Genomic DNA, 25,266 nt, shown 5'->3' on the forward strand with positions numbered 1-25,266 from the left:
AGGTTCAAGAGTGACCTCTAATGTTAAAAGAGGAACCAACCATAGAAAATAATAAAAAATAGAGGTTCAAGATACTTACTCATAACAACTCATTACGATGCTCTACTTTTGTCAAACACTACCTGTAAATGTTACCTTCTTTTTGTTATTTGTGTTTTATGATGTTTCATTTATACTGTATAATGCGCACAACCTCAATAAAAAAACTATTTAAAAAAAATAAAAAAAATTATTTAAGTGTTTGCGATGCGGGAGGGCTTCGGTTTAGGGGTTAATAGGTAGTTTATGGGTGTTAGTGTACTTTGTATCCTCAAAAAACCTTCCCTTGATCCTACCTCCCCATCCAACTACCGCCCTATTTCCCTCCTCCCTCTTGCCTCAAAGCTTCTCGAAAAACTAGTATATGCACGCCTATCCCATTTCCTTACGTTAAACTCCCTTCTTGACCCGCTGCAATCTGGATTTCGTCCCTATCACTCCACAGAGACAGCTATTGTTAAGGTCACCAACGACCTACTTATAGCAAAATCAAAAGGCCACTTCTCTCTGCTTATCCTCCTTGATCTGTCCGCCTTTGACACTGTCGACCACCTTCTTTTGCTCCAAACCCTCCAATCCTTCGGCATCTGTGACACAGCTCTTTCGTGGCTCTCTTCCTACCTGTCAAACCGTACCTTTAGTGTAGCCTTCTCTGGGGCCTCCTCTGCCACGTCACCACTTTCTGTCGGAGTACCGAAAGGCTCTGTCCTCGGTCCCCTTCTCTTCTCAATCTATATGTCATCACTAGGTTCCCTAATTAAGTCCCACGGTTTCCAATATCATTTGTATGCCGATGACACCCAAATCTACTTCTCTGCACCAGATCTATCTCCTTCCTTGCTAACCCGTGTCACTAACTGTCTTTCTCACATCTCTTCCTGGATGTCCTCTCACTACCTCAAGCTAAATCTCTTCAAAACTGAGCTCCTCATTTCCCACCCTTCTTCCAAAATCTCCACCCCCAAATCTCTATAACTGTTGACAACTCCATCATTACCCCTACCCCGCATGCCCGATGTCTCGGGGTCACATTTGACTCAGATCTTTCCTTCACTCCTCACATTCAGTCCTTGGCTAAAGCCTGCCGCTTCCACCTTAAAAACATCTCCAAAATTAGACACTTCCTTACACAAGACACAACTAAAATTTTAATCCACTCTCTCATTCTTTCCCGCCTTGATTACTGCAACTCTGTCCTCTCTGGGCTCCCCACCTGCCGCCTAGCTCCTTTACAATCCATAATGATGCTTCTGCCAGACTCATCTTCCTTACACGTTGCTCTTCATCTGCTGCTCCTCTCTGCCAATCCCTTCAATGGCTTCCTCTTGCCTCTAGGATCAAAAACAAAATTCTCACTCTGACATACAAAGCCCTCAACTGCACTGCTCCCCCCTATATCTCAGACCTTGTCTCCAGATACTCTCCCTCCCGTCCCCTTCGTTCTGCTCATGACCTCCTCCTCTCTGGTTACCTCATCGCACTCCCGTTTACAGGACTTCTCCAGACTGGCTCCCATCTTGTGGAACTCTCTGCCTCACCCCACAAGACTCTCCCCTAGTTTTGAAAGCTTCAAGCGCTCCCTAAAGACTCTACTGTTCAGGGATGCATACAACCTATGCTAACCTTACTTTATACCAGTTCCACTCCTCCATTGCTATCCCCTGAACCCCCTTAAGTCCAGCTGTTTGTAGATCACCTTCTTAAGAGCAGATTACAACAGTCTAACTCTTGGCAGGGCCCTCTACCCATTTGATCCCTTTAATTGTTTTGTTGTACTACCCTCTGTTTACAGTGCTGCGGAATCTGTTGGTGCTCTACAAATAACCAATAATAATAAAAAGATCACCCTACCTTGAGACGTCTTCACCCAACCGGGCAGAAGTGGTCCTCCAGACGGCCAGAAGTCTTCATCGTATCCGGGCAGAAGAGGTCCTCCAGACGGGCAGAAGTCTTCATCCAGACGGCATCTTCTATCTTCATCCATCCGGAGCGGTGCGGAGCAGGTCCATCTTTAAGACATCCGACGCGGAGCATCCTCTTCCTTCCGACGACTAACACTAAATGACGGTACCTTTAAGTAACGTCATCCAAGATGGCGTCCCTTCAATTCCGATTGAATTAAGGTAGAAAAAAAATTCAGGTAGAAAAAATCCTATTGGCTGATGCAATCAGCCAATAGGATTAAAGTTAAATCCTATTGGCTTATCCAATCAGCCAATAGGATTGAGCTTGCATTCTATAGGCTGATTGGAACAGCCAATAGGATTTTTTTCTACCTTAATTCCAATTGGCTGATAGAATTCTATCAGCCAATCGGAATTGAAGGAACGCCATCTTGGATGACGTCACTTAAAGGGACCATCATTTAGTCGTCGGATCAAGACAGAAGAGGATGCTCCGCATTGGATGTCATGAAGATGGACCTCTTCTTCCCGGCTTGGATGAAGACTTCTACCCAGTTGGGTGAAGACGTCTCAAGGTAGGGTGATCTTCAAGGGGTTAGTGTTAGGTTTTATTAAGGGGGGATTGGATGTGTGGGTGGTGTGTTGTAATGTTGGGGGAGTATTGTATTTTTTTTTACAGGTAAAAGAGCTGATTACTTTGGGGCAATGCCCCGCAAAAAGCCCTTTTAAGGGCTATTTGTAATTTAGTGTAGGGTAGGGATTTTTATTATTTTGGGGGGCTTTTTTATTTTATTAGGGGGATTAGATTAGGTGTAATTAGTTTTAAAAAATTGTAATTATTTTCTGTAATTTAGTGTTTGTTTTTTTACGTAATTTAGATAATTGTATTTTATTGTATTTAATTGTAGTTAGTGTAGGGAATTAATTTAATTATAGTGTAGTGTTAGGTGTAATTGTAACTTAGGTTAGGTTTTATTTTACAGGTAAATTTGTCTTTATTTTAGCTAGGTAGTTATTAAATAGTTAATAACTATTTAATAACTATTGTACCTAGTTAAAATAAATACAAACTTGCCTGAAAAATAAAAATAAGCCCTAAGCTAGATACAATGTAACTATTAGTTATATTGTAGCTAGCTTATGTTTTACTTTATAGGTAAGTATTTAGTTTTAACTAGGAATAATTTAGTTAATTGTAGTAATTTTATTTAGATTTATTTCAATTATATTTTATTTAGGGGGGTGTTAGGGTTAGGGTTAGACTTAGATTTAGGGATTAATACATTTAATTGCAATTTAGTTGCAGCGACATCGGGGGCGGCAGATTAGGGGTTAATAAATGTAGGTAGGTGTCGGCGATGCTAGGGACGGCAGATTAGGGGGTTAATAAAATGTAACTAGTGTTTGCGAGGCGGGAGTGCGGCGGTTTAGGGGTTAATATATTTATTAAAGTGGCGGCGATGTACCGTCGGCAGATTAGGGGTTAAAAAATTTATTTAAGGGGGCGTGGCTAAGAAGTTGCCATGATCAGTCGCATTTTATGAAGTTCCTGGAACTATTCCTCTAATATCTAAATTACTCTTGAATACAGCCTTAATCTTATCCTATACTTCTAAGACTTCATTGCTACTCATCTTATGGATCTGAGATATGTCGAGATCTACACTTAAATCCCCCCAGGACCTGAATTAGCCAGCTAAGATTTTAGGCCGTCACCTTTTACTTGAGCCTTCAACATCCTTCTTCAACTACTCAAGTTACACGATCTCTCCATCGAGACTCGAGACTGTACTATACTTTTGTTTCCGACTGATGGAGTATTGTCCTAAAAGGATTCTAGCTCCTAGAATACTACGCTGAAAAATTAGTCGAACTGAGAGGCGGCCTGAAATTTATTTATTACTCTCTTCTCAACCCCCCCCCCTGGGTATAATGGGCCTATTTGGTTACCAGCTTCAAACAGCAGGATGGAGGAGTTCCGATCCACTATTTTTGTTTTACTACGAGATCTTGACCGTAAGGTGGATGAGGGGTTTGCTGATCTCAAAGCTGCCATCAAAGGGGCCTATACAGGAGATGGCGCCCAGCAACCACTACCATCTGAGCATGACCTCATGGAAGCTCCGGAGAACTGCCCCACTACAAAACAGACCTCAGCTTACAGATCCGAAGAGTCTCTACAGATCCCAAGATTGGTTAAGAGAGAAAGTTCGGGAGGAAGCCCAGAGATGCATAACCCACCTTACCTACAAGCTCCCTCTATAAACCGGAGATTAAGCCTGATCCTGATGCCTGACCTCGAGCGATTCCCACTTTCGGAATGTTAGTCGCTCCCTCAGCTACTCACTTCAACTCAGAAACTTACCTCCTCACCCTTGGTGCCCCGGTCGGGAGGTACGGCCGGCTCCTGGACGGGATACTGGGGACTCCTTAAGAACCACATCGCCACAGAGCCATCGTATGAGTGGGAGGTGATCCAGACAGCTGTTCTCTCAAGAAGATCCACAATAAAGACCTACCGAGATCTCTCTTTTGTTTCTGGAAAAAACTTTAATAAAGACTCATTCCACATCAGGTCTGATCTAAACAGAGCTGGCAAAGGCTAGCCAAAGAGAGGTTTCTAGGGTGCATAATACATTTGCATGTACCTTTGAACGTTGTGAAGCACTCTTTACTGTGTTTATATTTACCTTATTGGGATGTAGTCAATGGTTAGATCCTCAGTGTGTTTTTTTATTGTGTTTTTTTTTTATTATATGGAACATCAATGTTATCTCTTACTGTTTTATACTGTATATTGACCAGTTTCCTGATACAGATTTATTATGTGCAAGCAGCGGGGTGAACACACACACAGTCTCCTAACACATATGTTAGATATCAAATATTTTATATACAACCACCTTGTGGGTACTACTCTTAACACATACATTGGGATGTCATGATTGGAGATACTGACGTCAACTAGATCAACTGCCCTGCTTATTGGTGGACCCGACCACAGACATATTGTAATTCAGAACCCATAAGTAGTTTGCTTATACCACTTTACATCCCCATCTCTCCCACGACCTCCTATACTAGATAAAGTGATGCTCCTAGAGTACATAATACACTTACATGTACGTGTTAACGCTCTGTGAAGAACTCCTTATTGTGTATATATATCTTCTTAGCATGTTGCCAATAGTCAGATTTTCAATGTTTCATGTGGAACATCAATGTTATATCTTATTGTATTATACTGTGTATCTACTAGTTCCCTGATATAGACTTATTTTGATCTAGCAGCGTAGTGAGTACACACACAGTCTCCTAGCACATATGTTAGATAGAGAATCCTTTATATATAACCACCTTGTGGGAACTACACTTAACATACGTTTAGGGATATGATGATTGGAGACACTGATACCAATTAAATCAACTACCCTGCTTACTTAGAACTAGCCATTAGACCTGATCACAGACATCATAACTAGGTACCCGCAGGTGGTTCGCTCCCACTACTGTACATCCTCATCTCTCCCACAACCTTTTATAAGGAATAATTTACAGTGCTACCTGCAGTCTCTTCTCACCACTTGAGTTATACACCTACTAGGCATTATTGCAGTTGTTTCTTGGAGAAAAGGAAAGGAAGAAAAAAGGAGGAAAGAAAAAAAGAGAAAAGAAAAGGGAAAAAGAAAGGGAACAAAAAAAGAAAGAAAAAACAAAAAGAAATGAGAAAAACTCTCCCGCTATTAGTTAAGGCATGTTCGCACCTACTTTAGGATTTTCTGCACCTAGCCAGAAGACAATGTGTTCTATTATTTATCCTAGCTTGTTCTGGGCAGGTGGTTGATGGAGTCACCTCTAATATTTGGTAGAACTAATTCTCCAATTGCCTATAAGTTATAGGTTTCATCATACCCTTCACATTAAAAAGATTACCTATCACTAAGAAATATAATAAGCTACCCAACTCTCTATCCTACTGGTCACCCTATTAAAATCACTGATTACCTATTTAAATAGTCATGGATCTGAACATACATGTATCCTTCCTTTTGGAGTTTTAATGGAAAATACTCCATCCTGCTTCTAATATTTAGTAATCCATTACTAGTTTATAAAGGCCCAATCCCCCTCCCTACCTTCACATCAAGCGGCTTCTGACTGCTGATCTTCCCCCCATCTTGAAATTCCTAGGTCCAAAAGTGACCAATCCAAAAGCCAATTTCCTCCCTTAGATTATATTAGTCTTCATAGGTTCAAGAGTGACCTCTAATGTTAAAAGTGGAACCAACCATAGAAAATAATAAAAAATAGAGGTTCAAGATACTTACTCATAACAACTCATTACGATGCTCTACTTTTGTCAAACACTACCTGTAAATGTTACCTTCTTTTTGTTATTTGTGTTTTATGATGTTTCATTTATACTGTATAATGCGCACAACCTCAATAAAAAAACTATTTAAAAAAAATAAAAAAAAATTATTTAAGTGTTTGCGATGCGGGAGGGCTTCGGTTTAGGGGTTAATAGGTAGTTTATGGGTGTTAGTGTACTTTGTAGCACATTAGTTCAGAGTTTTATGTTACGGCGTTAGCCCATAAAACTCTTAACTACTGACTTTTAAATGCGGTACGAGTCTTGACAGGAGAGGGTCTACCGCTCACTTTTTCCAAGACTCGTAATACCGGAGTTATGCAAGTCCCATTTAAATTTGGGATACGCAATTGACGTAAGTGGATTTGCGGTATGTTCAAGTTGCGGGAAAAAAGTGTGTGGTACACCTGTACCTGCAAGACTCGTAATACCAGTGGACAATAAAAAGCAGCGTTGGGACCGCCCAACGTTGCTTTTTAACCCTAACGCAAAACTTGTAATCTAGGTGTATGTTTTTAATCATCTACTGATGTGCAGCCAATATCTTCATTTTACACTGTGATACTGCGGTTTGGTTCTCGGCCTTTGCGGCTAGCACCTTGCCTGTGAGAACGTACTATCAGCAGATTACATCATCACCAGGGGCCTGGAGCCGGAAATGTTGCCAGTGAGCTTGGAGTGGCCATGTATTTTCTTCTATCCCTTTAACTCACCCAACTGTAGCCTAAAAATCTTAATTGTGTCTAAATTATTTGTGGAAGAACCAGTACCAGCAGTTGATACACACAACTGTCCAAAATGCTAGCACTAAAAAACAAAACAAAACAAGCAACATTAAAAAGGTCACACAAAACTGCCCTTGCAATTAATGGAATGTGTAAAAGGCACGGTGCAGATCCTGCATTTCTTGTGATTTTCTGATACGCTAACGCATACCCCTTTTCAGCTGCTGTACAGTAAGTGTCACCTCAGTGCAGACAGATAACATATAAATGGTCTGCAGCAATGTGTTATCAGTGGTATCTATATTATATATAGATATAGCTGTGTTTTTCTTTAACTTATTAGTGACAAAACCCACCAAAGGTCTTCCTCTATCACTTTAACCCATTCCTACCCTAAATGCTGTTACCTATTAGACCCTGGAAGTAATTAAGCCAAACACCACTCTCATCAATCGCAATCAACTAAGCTCACAAACATTGCCTTAAAGAGTGTTCCTCTACAGCTTCTACTAGACAAGGAGGCCCTACAAACTAATTCACTCAGCAACAACTGACACTGTAGGAAGAGTTTTTAGAATAGATCATTTATCAGGTAAGCTTCTGACTGGGGGCCTGATATTGAAAACCTCACCGCTCAGGTGAGATGATCTAAGAAGTCTCGTTGGTGAAAGCCCTTAAAAAAAATAGAAACACAAATGTTATCTTGAGAAATGTTTATGTTGCTATGTTGTGTTCTTTATGTGAAACAGAGTCTCCTACATTGCAATACAAGGTCTACAAAAAATCCCAAAGATTTTGCTTAACTTTTCTCCATGAGGTTTTGAATACCAGGTCTGTACAGGTGGCCCTCGTTTTACAACGGTTCAATTTACACCATTTCAGAATAACAACCTTTTTTTCCAGTCATGTGACTGCTATTGAAAAGCATTGGGAAGCAGTGCATTTATTAAAATAGCCATTAGGTGGAGTTGTCCGCTTGTGTTGCAGCAAAGCCAAGCAAGCTGAAATTTATCAGTTTAACCAGACCTGAGCTATTGAGCAGATTTCAAAGGAACAAGATCTTCCTGTCTATAACTCAGTCCAGATTGGAATGCATAGAAAGAACTGTTTGCAGAAAAATGCAAGTGAAGTCTGTGTTGTGTGATTATTTTATTAGGTTTATAATGCTGTTTAGCAAATGTTTTTGTTCATTTAACTTAGTTTAATTATATATTTTGTGTTGTGTGATTATTTTATTAGATTTATAATACTGTCTAGCATTTAAAGTCTTCATTTCAAAGCTTTAAAAATAATGTATTGTGTTACTTATGACAATTTTGAGAGGGGCCTGGAACCTATCTCCCTCACTTCCCATTGACTTACATTATAAACTGGGTTTCAATTTACAACGGTTTTGATTTACAACCATTTCTTCTGGAACCTAACCCCGGGGTAAACTGAGGGCTACCTGTATAATATATGCCATTCTGATTGGCCAAGTAAATGGTGTGTTATGGTTCTTCACTGAGTTATTTTTTGCTGGGTTTGCCAGGTACTCTGGTTTGGCTATCCCCAGGCTTGTACTATAGACCTTGTCCACTGAGATGATGTCAAAGTTTGCCAGAATTTAATTCCTCTGCCAGACCATTGGTCCCACTGTCCTCATTGACTTTATGATCTGTATGATGCTCTGCTGTATTCTAGTAATGACCCAGGGCCACATGAGAACCAACTGCCTACCTCACTAGCTATCTCTAGCACCTGATTCTCTGCTGTACTATAGCAATTACCCAGAAGCACAACAGCACTGTTCACTTGCCAGCTGATTCTAGCATCAGCCTCTCTGCTCTATTATTGTAATGTAGAATTAAAACAACTATTACAATTGTCTATTGTATACAAAAAGTACAAACAAGGCAAAACTAAATGTTCTGTCTGCCCCAGTCTTCTCATTGACCGTGTATCAATCTGTGGTCTTTTATTTCATTTGAATTCATGTTTGAATAATAGAACAGCTTTTCTGTGTTTCTTGTAAACGTCTTCTTCATAGCCAAATGGAGAGTTGGTGGGCATGAAATTTCACTATAAAGGAACAGTTTAAGAAGGTGGTGACAGCTTATTCAATGACAAATTATTTTCTCTTGAGAAAAGGGGCTTTGTTTTCTGAAATGCACTGAGCCTTTTATAGATGACCTTTTAATATGTGAATTTTTAAACATTTTATTAAATTCATATGCACTGCATCGTTGGTTTCCATGGAATAAAAGCTTGAATATAGAACCTTTTTGTTTAAAGACAATCTGCACCAATGAGGTATCTACTTTCCAAAGTTAAACCTTTATTAATTATTGGCTGCATTTGGAGGTAAAATGATCCCCTACAGTGACTAGTGCCATCCTAAGACAACAATGTTCTAGCAATGACTTAGAACCACACCAGAGATGTGTACCTACCATTGCCAGATACCTCTACCACCAGACTTCCTGCTGTAATCTTCCAGTGACCCAGGACCTAACCCCCCCCCCCCCCCCGATACTCCAGAATCCCATCTGACATAGTTCCACAGAATTCCATTTACATTTCTGTATTCAGTATCTAAACCATTATTATATATATTTTCCACTTAATATACTTACTATACTTAGTTAATTCTCATGCCCATCTTGAGTATTTTTACTCTTCCTAATATACCTTCAATATTCTCACTCTCTTCTTCAGTATCACCCTCTTCCTTTCTTTTTCACCGTTTACCATTCTCCTCTAGTTTATTACCTTTATTCCCTCTTCTACATATTTTCTATGTGTTTTCTTTTCTCCTTCAGTATTTTTCTCCAGCACCAGCATTTACGTTCTCACACCTTGTCTTCATTGTTTTGGTCAATATTTTTTCTGCCTAATATACTTGCTCACTCCCAGCATCTTACTGTTTGCTTCAATATTTCCACACTCTTCTTTCTACATCATCTCCATTCAATAGCCCCCCCTTGTAGCTCAGATCTGAAAGCATCCATCACAGGTCTTATAATCAAAGGCTATCGGTTCCTTTCAAAGGAATGGCTGTCTAAAGGACTTGCTAATGACATTAATGCTTTTACATTCTAGAAGGAACTAAAGCCGTAGTTAATGAGATTAGTTTATTTTATAAATGCTCTATAGTGCATATGTGTACCTGAATAGCCTGCAAAACCATCATATGTACATGCATGATTGCTTACAAAGGGGTTAAATACAAATGTGTGCTCACATAACTACTCATAAGGTTTGAAGGTTTATACATCATTCTTAGTTTTGCATTAGTCTTTACATACATTAATATAATTAATCATAAATGCCTAATGAGACTGATGGCATAGATAAACAGCTGTATATATATAAGCTATCACATATTGCTGTGAACTGTAAATTTACAAATATAAATAGGATAAAGGTTTGTAAAAAATATATATTTAGGTAATATTAAGCAATTTTTTCAAAACAGATTGTGTATATACTGTATATATATATATATATATATATATATATATATGTGTGTGTATAAAGAGAGAGAAAATTAGGTATATACAGTATATATATATATATATATATATATATATATACACATACACATACACAGATATATCTTATGTACACATTCACTATATATATATATATATATATATATATATATATATATATATATATATATATATATATACACACACACACATATTCACTATATATATATATATATATATATATATATATATATATATATATACACACACACATTATGTACACATTCACTATATATATATATATATATATATATACACACACACACATTATGTACACATTCACTATATATATATATAAATATATATATATATATATATATATATATATACACACACATTATGTACACATTCACTATATATATATATATATTTGTGTGTGTGTATGTAATGCACAGAACATAAATATTGAAATAAACCTCTAATGATACAGCCCATTGCTTTTACAGACAGACAGCATAAAGGACAGATTACACAACAATGTGCAATGACAAATTACATCATTGGTACCTCATTAGCTGGTTGGTGGTCCCTGTCAGCAATTATGTCCCTAATGACCTTGAAGAAAAAATGGTTTATCTGGTCTCGCTTCTTATTAGGAATCCTGCGGGCAATGGGAATCATGATAGACGGAAATGCCACTAAGAAGGGAAAGAGATGAGGAGAGTTTAATTAGCAAGAGAAGGGACAGAGGAATTAGTTTGTATACAGGCAGGCAAGGCATCAGAAATATTGAGGTTTCTCAATGAATTATGCATCATTACACACCACAACAAGTTACTGTACCCTCTTGCAGTGACAGAGTTAATGTATCTTCAACCCAGTATTATTATAATGGATGAGTGGTCTGCAGGGAGTTAATGGGTAGCTGCTGCAGGCAATGTTAACACTGAAGGGGGATACATCTATGCTAATCAATATATATATATATATATATATATATATATGGGGTTTTTTCTACAAGAGGAGGAATAAGGAGCTTTTTGCACATTTGCTTTTTGCTAATAATGTGGTGAAAATCATTGGTGCATTATAAAACAGTGTTTTTGTACTTTCCATTAAATCCTTTTCTAAACATTCTAAGTCCCAACACATGAAACTAGACTATAGTGATGAATGAACAATATGAAAGCTGTTTAACAATGTGGTCAGAGATGAGCAGATTATCAGGATTAGTTTGGAAAGGTCTAACCTAACAGATAACAGCTGTGCAAGGGCTGACAGAAAGTAATGAAGGAAAAGAACAAATATCAAATGGATGTGACGCACAGACCAACAGAACTCTACAGAAGGCATAGACAAGCAGGATCTAACAATAGGTAGGGTCAGCAAGATAGTAACAGCAGGACTTAGTGGCCGGTAGCATCTAGCAGAAGAAAGTGTCTAGCAGGTCATGGCCATCAGGATGGTTATAGTAAGTATATGGCTATCAGGACATGGCAGTGGGTGAAAGCCAGCATTTACAATGGCAGGTTCTGGTCAGCAAAATACTAATGGCAGGAACTGACTGGATAGCTAGATACTGTTGGAAGATACATGGCCATCAGGACACAGTGCGAGTAATGGACAAAAGGTACAATGACAGAGGCCAGCAGGATTCTAATAGAATGTACTGTATATGGTCAGGAGAACATTGCAATGGGTAAAGGCCAACAAGTACAATGAAATGTACAGGCCAGCACAATACTAATGGCAGTTATAGGGCAGCAGGATACTAATAGCAGGTATATGGTCAGCAGAGCATAGTAGTAGTATAGACCAGCACAATAATGATGATAGGTATATAGCAGCAGGTTATTAATGGCAGGTACAGTATATGGTCAGCAGAACACAGTTGTTCGTAGTTGCCAATGGGTACATGGAATTTATAGGCCATTACTAAACTCATCATAGGTATATAGCAGTAGGTATATGGTCAGCAGAATACAGCAGTTAGTAGTTGCCAATGGGTACATGGCATTTATAGGCCAGCACAATACTTATGATAGGTATATAGCAGCAGGTTATTAATGGTAGGTATATGGTCAGCAGAACAAAGCAGTTAAAAGTTTCCAACAAGTACATGGCATTTATAGGCCAGCACAATACTTATAATAAGTATATAGCAGTAGGATATTAATGGCAAGTACAGGCGTATCTCGGAGATATTGCGGGTTCGGTTCCAGACCACTGCAATAAAATGAGTCACTTTTGTTTCCTAGTGCATAACAAATTATATTTACACAATACTGTAGTCTATTAAGTGTGCAATGGCATTGTGTCTAAAAAAACAATGTACACACCTTAATTAAAAAATACTTTATTACTAAAAATTGCTAACCATCATCTGAGCCTTCAGTGAGTCATAATCTTTTTTGTTGGTGGTATGCATATAGGTTTGTGTGTGTGTATGTATATATATATATATATATATATATATATATATATATATGTGTGTGTGTGTGTGTGTGTGTTTAAATGTGTGTTTATGTTTTTGTGTGTATATATTGGAAAAATGGCACCAATAGACTTGCTCGACACAGGGTTGCCACAAACCATCAATTTATAAAAAGAGAAATATCTGTGAAGTACAATAAAGCAAAGCACAATAAAACGAAGTATGCCTGTATATGGTGAGCAGAACACAGCAGTTATTAGTTGCCAACAGGTACAACAGCAGGTATAGGCCAGCACAATACTTATGATAGGTATATATAATCAGCATATAAATGGCAGGTATATGGTCAGGAGAACATGGAAGTAGGTAGTAGCCAACTGGTACAATGGCAGGTATTGGCCAGCATAAGGCTTATGGTAGGTATATGAACAACAAAGCACAGCAGTGGATAATGGTCAACATGTATACTTTTAAGACCTATATAAGGTCCCAAGAGAGAACTGGTGTCAATCATGGCTGTTCCAAGGTATGTACAAAGGTACAAAGTTCCTTATGCATAGCTGAGTGAAGTTATAGGAGAGAAAGTGACACATTGTGGACCTTTATAGGGCTAAGTGTGAAACCTATCTATACTGCAATGGACGATAATCCATTATCTTGGATAATCTAATATCAATGATATTAGAAGTTCCCTCAACAGGCAGTTGAAACATTCCATGACCATTAATAAGTGTCCACAAATAATTATTTATATTTATATTTGTTTAGAGTTTGCACACAGAATTACAGGAAGTGAGGTTACCAAACTATAAATGAGATTGAGTACACAAAGAATAAAGGCAGGAGTCATGCACCTTTTAGTGTCGAGTCTAGAAGAAGCCTACTAGAAAGTGAAAGAGCAAGAAAGAGGACAAGTTAACGGCACTAATATATTTTGCCTTTTATTAAAATGGGCTTAATTCAATCAGTTTGAAGTCATACATAAAAAACAGGGTGTGTATCTTACAAAGTATTCACTGAATATGGTCTTTCTGCTGTGATCTCAGGGGAGGAAGGTGTGTATCCAGGCCGTCTGTGGATTGGTGGAGTTGCCGTCCGGAGCAAGGTGTGGACGTGTTCCCATACCCGATTGGCTGAAGGGTCCCACTTGACATCTTGGAGTTTCCTATCGAGTGCTTGTCTGCCGGGCGACGATTAGGTCCCGTATACTACCCACACAAAGTAACAAGGGCACTATTAAGGCAAACTTCTCACCAATTCAAATTTTTCTTTGGATACTCTTTGTATCAGTATCTCTATTAAGTTTCTCCTGTGAGAAGTGGTGCTAGCATTAATTTACACACACATTAGCAAACAAATGGGATTGAGGATCCCTGAAAGAATAATGCACTAATAGCACTCTATGCCCAGACTTATAGGTAGGGGCAAAAAAAGAATTTAAAATTTAACTTTTATTATTTATTTAAAACATGGGTAAACACACACATTTAAAATTGTAGTCTAACCTTGGTAGCTATATCTTAAGAGCACTATTATCAATCAATCTGGCCTTTAAACCATTATTATTATCTAGTCTCTCAGTGTAAATGGTACTATTGGTCTCGGTTGTTCTATACCTTGGTAAGTGTGATTTTACTTAATTAACACCTTACCCGGACAGTAAATTAATATGTTATCTGGTCTCTAGGGTGTCAATGTAGTTGAGTGGATATATGTGCTCTTATTTGAATAATTCTGGCTGACGTCACTTGTTACCAAACATAATATAATATGCTTCCTGGACTATTGGACAGTAGAATATGCCAGTGGCTAATTTAAGGTATAATTCTGATTGTGATTCAATATTAATAAAGCTTATATCCAACCTAGGTTGTGGTTGCTTTAAGGGATATGCGCTATTATAATTTGTATTCTGGGGTAATCATGCAGTTCTGCATTATGTAATCACAACTGTCGTTATTTTGTCATAAGCTCCTGTGATTCTAAATCACTCGTAACATCAGCTGCTGAGTTTACTATACCCTCATTAGTGTGCACATCATCCTGTATTTGTATTACTTGAACCACTTCATTTATTATTCGTCCTACACTCAGTAGTTACAGTTCTTGTATGTGATCGTGTGTTTTGCATATACGTTCTGTATTTGTTATCTTAACTTTGTTTTTGAGCCCCCTCAAGCATTTGCATTTAGATGTGTTTTGCGCTTATTAGATATGCGCACCATTCATTTTCTTGTTTTGTGATAACTATCGATCTGGATCTATGAAATCTCTGATGTGATCGATGTAATTCTATCTTTTTATTTGGCAAGTATGTTCTATTTGGGTTGACTCTTGATCAATTTCAATGTTAAGATAAAATGGTAAACTGTAAATGTGATTTGAACAGTATTACTAAGTAATCTGTTCTGGTATCCACAGAAAGACCGATACTGTTCTTACTCTTGTAACTGTGATTCTATATTAAGTTACAACGTATCATGCACTCAATTCATACACACCTCATTCGTTTTTCTTACATACTAAATTATAAAATATATATACAGCTGTCTATATTTCCATAAGCATATATATTTAAGTATTGTTAAACTTTTTTATTTTTTATTTTTCCTGTTTGGTTTATATCAAGTGGTTTCAGTCGAGTTTGTCACTCTTTATATCCACAGTTTGTCTATCTCTGTATAGAATTGAAGCTGCGAGGTTTATATCAAGTGGTTTCAGTCGAGTTTGTCACTCTTTATATCCACAGTTTGTCTATCTCTGTATAGAATTGAAGCTGCGAGCTATATATTTATACTTTCTTTCTATAATTAAATCTTTAGCTCGCTTCAATTAGTTGTAACAAACTGTGCTGTTTGTTATCGTAATCGTCAGCGCATTGTTTATCAGGCTGAGTCTTTATGCTAGGCTCCTATATCCCCTCACAGTTCTCCACTATTTACCGGTATTACCGTCAAACATTATTAAATACTATTTTCTTAGTACACTTAGCTAGGTTAGACTTTTTTTTAAAAACATAACAATTGAGGGACAACCTATTTATACGCAATTGAGCCGGATATCCCGCCCCTACTGCTTTCTGATTGGTTGTGTTGTCATGGTTACAGCCAATCGGGACTCGATTAGTTCCGTGAATACTTCTGAGGTTTTTAAGGAGGACTACATCATTTTTCCTCCGTATTGTTAAGGTGGATTATTATATCCAATTACCTGACGCTTAACTCTGTTGCTGATATATTATCATGATATACATTAAGCGGAAAGTGAGATTTTCTGCATCATTTTTCCTCCGTACTGTTGAGGTGGATTATTATATTCAATTATCTGAAATTTAATTATATTACTACTTTATTTTTATGATGTACATTACAGTATTAGTATTGAGCGGAAAGTAAGATTTTCCTACATATAATGGGGTTGAGGTTTGCATTTAGGGAAAATAGGAATCAAATGCTCTTGCTTATGGTTGATACGTTTTGTCACGTATAGTTTATGATATGCTTTCTAAATACTATTACTTGGTTCTAAAACCATATGTGTACAATCCTGTGATATAATTTTATGTCAATGTGATATGATTTTATATCAATGTTTGGTATTTAAATAAAAAACGTGATGGTGCTCACTTTGTCAAGTGATATTCTTTTGTGCTTCTATACAAAGTGTGATTTAGACTAAGGATGTGTGGAGGAGTGTTTCATTCAAAGGGAAGTGTTGAGTGATGAAAAATAAAAACTTTAATTCTAAGTTACATTGTGCTTTGACCTACGTCCTATTAAAGTTCTATACTCAATGAAGAAATTAAAACTCTATAAATCCGTGATAATTTTGAAAAGAATATATTGGAGAAACTTCATAATTTATTGTGTAGTTCTGAAGAGGTTCGAATTGCTTTTATTTGTTTTGTAATTCCTTGAGAAAATCTCTATTGCCAAATATTTACTTGTATATTTTTTCATATATTTGTACCTATTTGCATAGTTCATTTGTTAGTTTACTCAAATTTGCAATTTTGGGATTTTCTGTTCTTTTTCTTGATCTTCCTTGGGATCCTTGCCTCAAATGACCCCCATATTTAATCCTAACTCCAGAACTATTGTATACCCATATATATCTTGATTTTATATGTCCATATACATTGGTGATAGTGATTTTCACAATTCATATCTAATTCCCTAATATCTTGTTAATAGCACTTGCTTGACATTTCAAAAGAAGGGGGGTGTTGCAAACTATAAGTGCTCGTGAAGTTGAAACCATTACCCTATTTCTACAATGTGAATGTGTCATTTGATTTTGGTGCTCTTGATGTGTGTTGGAATGGTCCTTATTGTATGAATAGTTACTGGTGTTAATCAGCTCTTTTTAAACTATTCTTAGATTTCCACTACAAGTTCCTATTTCAAATTCCCTATCCTTGTTGTCATTTTCTGTTGTCAGTCTCGTGTCCCCTTTATTTACATTTTTCTTGTTGTTCTAATGTTTATAAAAACACATAATAGTTGTTGTTTTCATTTATACCATTGGGGTGTACTGTGTTTAGTAAATATATCCATTTACTCTCTGCTTTTAATAGGGATTTCTCAAGGTCTCCCCCTCTGATTCCTAGTTTTATCTGTTCTATTCCCCAACATTGTAAATTTCTGGTATCTGAATTGTGTTTGTGTAGAAAATGGTACGCCACACTTGTTATGGTTTTACCATCCTCCACATCTTTCTTGGCATTTCTGATATTTCTTAAATGTTCCATTAATCTCACTCTCAACATACGTGTGGTCATGCCCACATAATACAAGTGGCACGAGCATTGTAGTACATAGATCACCCCTTGTGTATTGCAACTGATATAGTTGTTTATACGATGAGTGAATCCAAATCTGTCGGTGATCGTACTTGTCTTCTTGATGTAATGACATGTCGAACAAGTACCACACTTGAAGGACCCGGGGGTAAATGATGTCATAGTTTTCTTCCTTGTATAATGACTCCTAGTTAATAAGTCTTTCATGTTTCTTGATCGTCTATATCCTATCTCTGGTTTTTCTCCTAGATGGGCTTTTAATATTGGATCAGAGGTTAAAACGTGCCAGTGTTTATTAATGACACTTTTGATTTGAGTCATTTGTGAAGAGTATGTTAAAATCAATCTTGTTTTGTTGTCCTGTTTTTTACACTTTTTCGTTAGTAGTTCTTTTCGATTAGTTCTCATAGCTTTATTTTTTGCCTTTTTTATACTTGTCTTACTGTATCCTCTCTTGATCAACCTTTCCTCCAGTTCTTTTGCTCGGATTTTAAATGTGCTCAGGTCTGTGCAGTTTCTTCTAGTTCTCAAAAATTCACCAGTTGGTAATCCCCGTATTGTTCCTGGTGCATGGGCACTTGCTTTATGCAACAAGCTATTGGTTGCCGTTTTCTTCCTGAAGAGGTCAGTTGTTACTCTTCCATCTTCCTCTTTTTTGATTTTTAAATCAAGGAATGCAATTTCTGTTTGACTGGCTTCAGTGGTTAGCTTAATATTTAAGTCATTCGAATTCAGTATGTTTAAGAATTCGAGTAAGATATCATATGGCCCTTCCCATATAAACAGAATATCATCTATAAATCTGAGCCATAGAGGTATATACTCTGTGTACTTCGAGTTGTTCTCCGTGAATACGTATTCAGCCTCCCACCATCCCATAAACAGATTTGCATATGTGGGGGCACATGCTGTCCCCATCGCAGTTCCCCGAGTTTGTAAGTAAAAATTATTGTCAAAGGTGAAAAAGTTGTATTGTAAGATAAATTTTAACAGGTTTATAACAAATTGATTGTGATTCTCATTCTCTTCAGATTTTTGGTTTAGAAAATATCTTACTGCATGAATTCCTTTGTCATGGTCAATAGAGGTGTATAACGCCTCCACGTCTGAAGTCACAAGCCATGTGTTTTTCTCAATGTGTACACTGTCTAGTTTTGCAGAACCTCCATCGTATCCTGTACGTATGAAGGTAACTCATGTACAAAGGACCGTAATCTATAATCGATATACTGGCTCGCTTTTTCTGTAAGGCATCCTATGCCAGACAAGATAGGTCTTCCAGGAGGGCTTACTAAGTTCTTGTGAACTTTTGGGATGAGATATAGCGTGGCAACTTTTGGATTTTGTACATTCAGGAATGTTCTTTCTTTAGGTGTGATGATAGCGTTCTGATATGCTTTATGGATCATAGAATTGTATATCTGATGGTATCCATTAATTGGGTTAAATAATAGTTTTGAATAGCATCTTTTGTCATTCAGTTGCTTGTTGACTTCACGTAGATACATGTTCAATGGCCATATCACGATGTTACCTCCTTTATCGGAGTTACGAATCACCACATCTTCCCAGCTTTGAATTTCCCTTAGTGCCATTCTTTCCTTATATGATAAATTTTGCACTTTAGGGTCAAGTTTTAGTTCAGTAATTTCCTGACATACCAGGTTATTAAAGACCTGTATTTGAGCTGCATGAATGCTTTTGGGTACATAGGTAGATTTATTTTTCATTTTTGTTCTCCATCTGTGTTCAGATGGATTAATATTTTCTTCCAATAGGTCTTCTAGATCTTTCAGGCTGTCTAATTCTTCTCTGCTCCATCCTTCTGTGGGGGGTTCATTATTGAAATGCTTTTTCAATGCTATTTTCCTCAAAAATAGCTGAATGTCCTTAATTATTTCAAATTTATTGACATCCTGGGATGGGCAAAAGGATAAGCCCTTAGATAAAATGGAGATATGCTCTTTATTTAACGATCTTTGTGATAAATTGATTACTCTCATTGCTTCGTCCCCATGTTGGAGAAGGGGCTCGGCGCTCTCTGGGGTCTCCTGGGTTCTCTCCAGTTCTTGTGTCCTGCTCCTTTGTGGTTGTAATCTCTGGTTCTTCTTTTGTTTGAACCTCCCTCCCCTTCTGATTGGCCTCCCCCTTCTCCCTGTTCTAAAAAAGTCTGTTTCCTTTTATTTCTGGTGTTAATTCTTGTATTTGGGGTGATAGTAGACGTACTTGGTGTTTCTTCATTTGCTGATTCAGCTTCATCTCCATCTGTATCCGAAATGTCACTTTGGACTATGTTGACTTTTGGATTTTTATTTGGATTTTTATAGAATCCCCTCTGTCTCCATCTGTATACTTTCTGGTTAGAGAAATCCTGGATGTCCCTATTGAGTTTTCCAATTTTCGTGTTTTTGAGTTCTTCTTCATAATTATCCAGCGAGACTGACAACAGAAAATGACAACAAGGATAGGGAATTTGAAATAGGAACTTGTAGTGGAAATCTAAGAATAGTTTAAAAAGAGCTGATTAACACCAGTAACTATTCATACAATAAGGACCATTCCAACACACATCAAGAGCACCAAAATCAAATGACACATTCACATTGTAGAAATAGGGTAATGGTTTCAACTTCACGAGCACTTATAGTTTGCAACACCCCCCTTCTTTTGAAATGTCAAGCAAGTGCTATTAACAAGATATTAGGGAATTAGATATGAATTGTGAAAATCACTATCACCAATGTATATGGACATATAAAATCAAGATATATATGGGTATACAATAGTTCTGGAGTTAGGATTAAATATGGGGGTCATTTGAGGCAAGGATCCCAAGGAAGATCAAGAAAAAGAACAGAAAATCCCAAAATTGCAAATTTGAGTAAACTAACAAATGAACTATGCAAATAGGTACAAATATATGAAAAAATATACAAGTAAATATTTGGCAATAGAGATTTTCTCAAGGAATTACAAAACAAATAAAAGCAATTCGAACCTCTTCAGAACTACACAATAAATTATGAAGTTTCTCCAATATATTCTTTTCAAAATTATCACGGATTTATAGAGTTTTAATTTCTTCATTGAGTATAGAACTTTAATAGGACGTAGGTCAAAGCACAATGTAACTTAGAATTAAAGTTTTTATTTTTCATCACTCAACACTTCCCTTTGAATGAAACACTCCTCCACACATCCTTAGTCTAAATCACACTTTGTATAGAAGCACAAAAGAATATCACTTGACAAAGTGAGCACCATCACGTTTTTTATTTAAATACCAAACATTGATATAAAATCATATCACATTGACATAAAATTATATCACAGGATTGTACACATATGGTTTTAGAACCAAGCAATAGTATTTAGAAAGCATATCATAAACTATACGTGACAAAACGTATCAACCATAAGCAAGAGCATTTGATTCCTATTTTCCCTAAATGCAAACCTCAACCCCATTATATGTAGGAAAATCTTACTTTCCGCTCAATACTAATACTGTAATGTACATCATAAAAATAAAGTAGTAATATAATTAAATTTCAGATAATTGAATATAATAATCCACCTCAACAGTACGGAGGAAAAATGATGCAGAAAATCTCACTTTCCGCTTAATGTATATCATGATAATATATCAGCAACAGAGTTAAGCGTCAGGTAATTGGATATAATAATCCACCTTAACAATACGGAGGAAAAATGATGTAGTCCTCCTTAAAAACCTCAGAAGTATTCACGGAACTAATCGAGTCCCGATTGGCTGTAACCATGACAACACAACCAATCAGAAAGCAGTAGGGGCGGGATATCCGGCTCAATTGCGTATAAATAGGTTGAACCACGGCGGCCCGCCACCTTTGATAAAGCCTAAACAGGCGAAACGCGTCAGGGGGGTTGTGTGGGACAATGGGGTCCCTCAATTGTTATGTTTTTAAAAAAAAGTCTAACCTAGCTAAGTGTACTAAGAAAATAGTATTTAATAATGTTTGATGGTAATACCGGTAAATAGTGGAGAACTGTGAGGGGATATAGGAGCCTAGCATAAAGACTCAGCCTGATAAACAATGCGCTGACGATTACGATAACAAACAGCACAGTTTGTTACAACTAATTGAAGCGAGCTAAAGATTTAATTATAGAAAGAAAGTATAAATATATAGCTCGCAGCTTCAATTCTATACAGAGATAGACAAACTGTGGATATAAAGAGTGACAAACTCGACTGAAACCACTTGATATAAACCTCGCAGCTTCAATTCTATACAGAGATAGACAAACTGTGGATATAAAGAGTGACAAACTCGACTGAAACCACTTGATATAAACCAAACAGGAAAAATAAAAAATAAAAAAGTTTAACAATACTTAAATATATATGCTTATGGAAATATAGACAGCTGTATATATATTTTATAATTTAGTATGTAAGAAAAACGAATGAGGTGTGTATGAATTGAGTGCATGATACGTTGTAACTTAATATAGAATCACAGTTACAAGAGTAAGAACAGTATCGGTCTTTCTGTGGATACCAGAACAGATTACTTAGTAATACTGTTCAAATCACATTTACAGTTTACCATTTTATCTTAACATTGAAATTGATCAAGAGTCAACCCAAATAGAACATACTTGCCAAATAAAGAGATAGAATTACATCGATCACATCAGAGATTTCATAGATCCAGATCGATAGTTATCACAAAACAAGAAAATGAATGGTGCGCATATCTAATAAGCGCAAAACACATCTAAATGCAAATGCTTGAGGGGGCTCAAAAACAAAGTTAAGATAACAAATACAGAACGTATATGCAAAACACACGATCACATACAAGAACTGTAACTACTGAGTGTAGGACGAATAATAAATGAAGTGGTTCAAGTAATACAAATACAGGATGATGTGCACACTAATGAGGGTATAGTAAACTCAGCAGCTGATGTTACGAGTGATTTAGAATCACAGGAGCTTATGACAAAATAACGACAGTTGTGATTACATAATGCAGAACTGCATGATTACCCCAGAATACAAATTATAATAGCGCATATCCCTTAAAGCAACCACAACCTAGGTTGGATATAAGCTTTATTAATATTGAATCACAATCAGAATTATACCTTAAATTAGCCACTGGCATATTCTACTGTCCAATAGTCCAGGAAGCATATTATATTATGTTTGGTAACAAGTGACGTCAGCCAGAATTATTCAAATAAGAGCACATATATCCACTCAACTACATTGACACCCTAGAGACCAGATAACATATTAATTTACTGTCCGGGTAAGGTGTTAATTAAGTAAAATCACACTTACCAAGGTATAGAACAACCGAGACCAATAGTACCATTTACACTGAGAGACTAGATAATAATAATGGTTTAAAGGCCAGATTGATTGATAATAGTGCTCTTAAGATATAGCTACCAAGGTTAGACTACAATTTTAAATGTGTGTGTTTACCCATGTTTTAAATAAATAATAAAAGTTAAATTTTAAATTCTTTTTTTGCCCCTACCAATAAGTCTGGGCATAGAGTGCTATTAGTGCATTATTCTTTCAGGGATCCTCAATCCCATTTGTTTGCTAATGACGATTAGGTCCCGGTCTGCTGGTTCTGGCACAATCCAGTGCCGCCCCGTTTGTGAGTATAATCATCGTTGCTTGCTGTAACTGACTTTGTTTATACGATATCACCCTATTGGCGCCTCTTTTCATTCCATTCAGGATTGGTTTTGGTCGTTGTCGTTTTGTCCGAGAGAGCAGCCTTCGATCTTTGTCCATCTTTTGTCTTTCATTTGTTTGGCGCCTAGCGCACCTCCAGCGTTTGATTCATCATCCTCTCTTTTTCTTAAAATAAGAAATCCTGTACTGAAAGAGAACACTCATCTAGAATTGACTATGATATACTTTTTGCACATAGTCGGATATAATAGACAACACGCAGGATAGCAATATCTTATGATGGGTACAAACAGTTTCACTATCTGAGAAGCTATCAAAACATAATGGATTTTAATGGAAACCGTCTTTATAGACAGAATTATTTCATAGTTAAAAACATAATGAAAAAGCATACCTCTATCATGCAAAGGGGAGATTAGAAAATAACAGATAGAATGAACACAAATGTTAAAGAGCATGTGAAAAAAATATAAAATATCCTTACTTTGTTAAAATAAATTAATAAAGTAAAATTATTATATTCTAGAACCCGGTGAATATAAAATAGGCTACATACTGATACATAAAGTATTTCAATAGTATGTCAATTTGAAATCCTAAAATATTTTTTTCTATAAATTTTACTATTACTTTTTATGGTAAATGTAGTAATCATAGTGTATTCAAAAAGTATTCAGACCCCTTAATTTTTTTCAGATTTTGTTATGTTGCAGCCTTATGCCAAAATGTTTTTTTTTTTCTGTTACAGATATAGGGATATTTGGCTGCATTGAAGGTTCCCAAGAACAGAGTGGCCACCATAATTATTAAATGGAAGAAGTATGGAACAACCAGGACTCTTCTTAGAGCTAGCTGCTTGGCCAAACTTAGCAATTGGGGGAGAAGGGCCTTGGTAAGAGAGCTGACCAAGAACCTGATGGTCACTCTGGTTGACCTCCAGAGAGATCATGTGTGGGGATGGGAGAAACTAGGATAAGGACAACCATCACTGCAACACTCCACCAATCTGGGCTTTTTGGCAGAGTGGCCAGACGGAAGCCTCTCGTCAGTGCAAAACACATGAAAGCTGGATTGAAATTTGCAAAAAAAAAAAGCACAATAAGGACTCTAAAACTGTGAGAAACAAAATGATCTGGTCTGATAAAATGAAAATTGAACTGTTTGGCCTCAATTCCAAGTGTTATATCTGATGGAAAAGCAGGCACCTCCTATCACCTGCACAATACTATCCCAACGGAGGAGCATAGTGGTGGTATAATCATGCTGTTAGAGTGGTGGAATAGTGAGGGTTGCGAGAAATCTGAAAATACAGAGATATCCTTAATGAAAACCTAGTCTAGAGTGCTCAGGACCTCAGATTGGGCCAAAGGTTCACCTTCCAAGAGGACAATGACCCTAAGCACACAGATATGGCAAAGCAAGAGTGGCTTATGGACTTCTCTGAATGTCCTTGATTGGCCAGGACTTGAAACTGAACATCTCTGGAGAGACTTGAAAATGGCTGTCCAACACAATGACCCACATCCAACTTGACAGAGCTTGAGAGGATCTGCAGCGAAGAATGGCAGAAAATCCCAAAACCCAGGTGTGTGCAAAGCTTGATTCATAATACCCAAAAAGACTCAAGTCTGTAATCACTGCCAAAGGTGCTTCAACTAAGTTCCTTGTTAAGGTTCTGAATACTTATGTCAATGTGATATTTCAGTTTTTTTTATTTTTTAATATATTTGCAACATTATTAAAAATATCTGGTTTTTGCTTTGTCATCATGAAATATGAAGTGTAGATTTATGTGAAGGAAAAAATAATATAAA

The 25,266-nt window shown here is 36.9% G+C and overlaps 1 protein-coding gene across 2 annotated transcripts in view; it reads right to left on the reverse strand.

Annotated features, from left to right (window-relative positions):
• Positions 1-25,266, reverse strand: part of TBXAS1 (thromboxane A synthase 1) — a 268,516-nt gene that overhangs the window by 34,059 nt on the left and 209,191 nt on the right. For both annotated transcript variants that reach the window (XM_053718933.1, XM_053718932.1), the window contains exon 10: positions 11,081-11,211. In XM_053718933.1, coding sequence (XP_053574908.1) covers positions 11,081-11,211 — 131 coding nt within the window. The remainder of the gene's footprint in view (positions 1-11,080; positions 11,212-25,266) is intronic.

The sequence above is a fragment of the Bombina bombina genome, chromosome 6 (genome assembly GCF_027579735.1).
Source record: "Bombina bombina isolate aBomBom1 chromosome 6, aBomBom1.pri, whole genome shotgun sequence".
Lineage (NCBI taxonomy): Eukaryota > Metazoa > Chordata > Amphibia > Anura > Bombinatoridae > Bombina > Bombina bombina.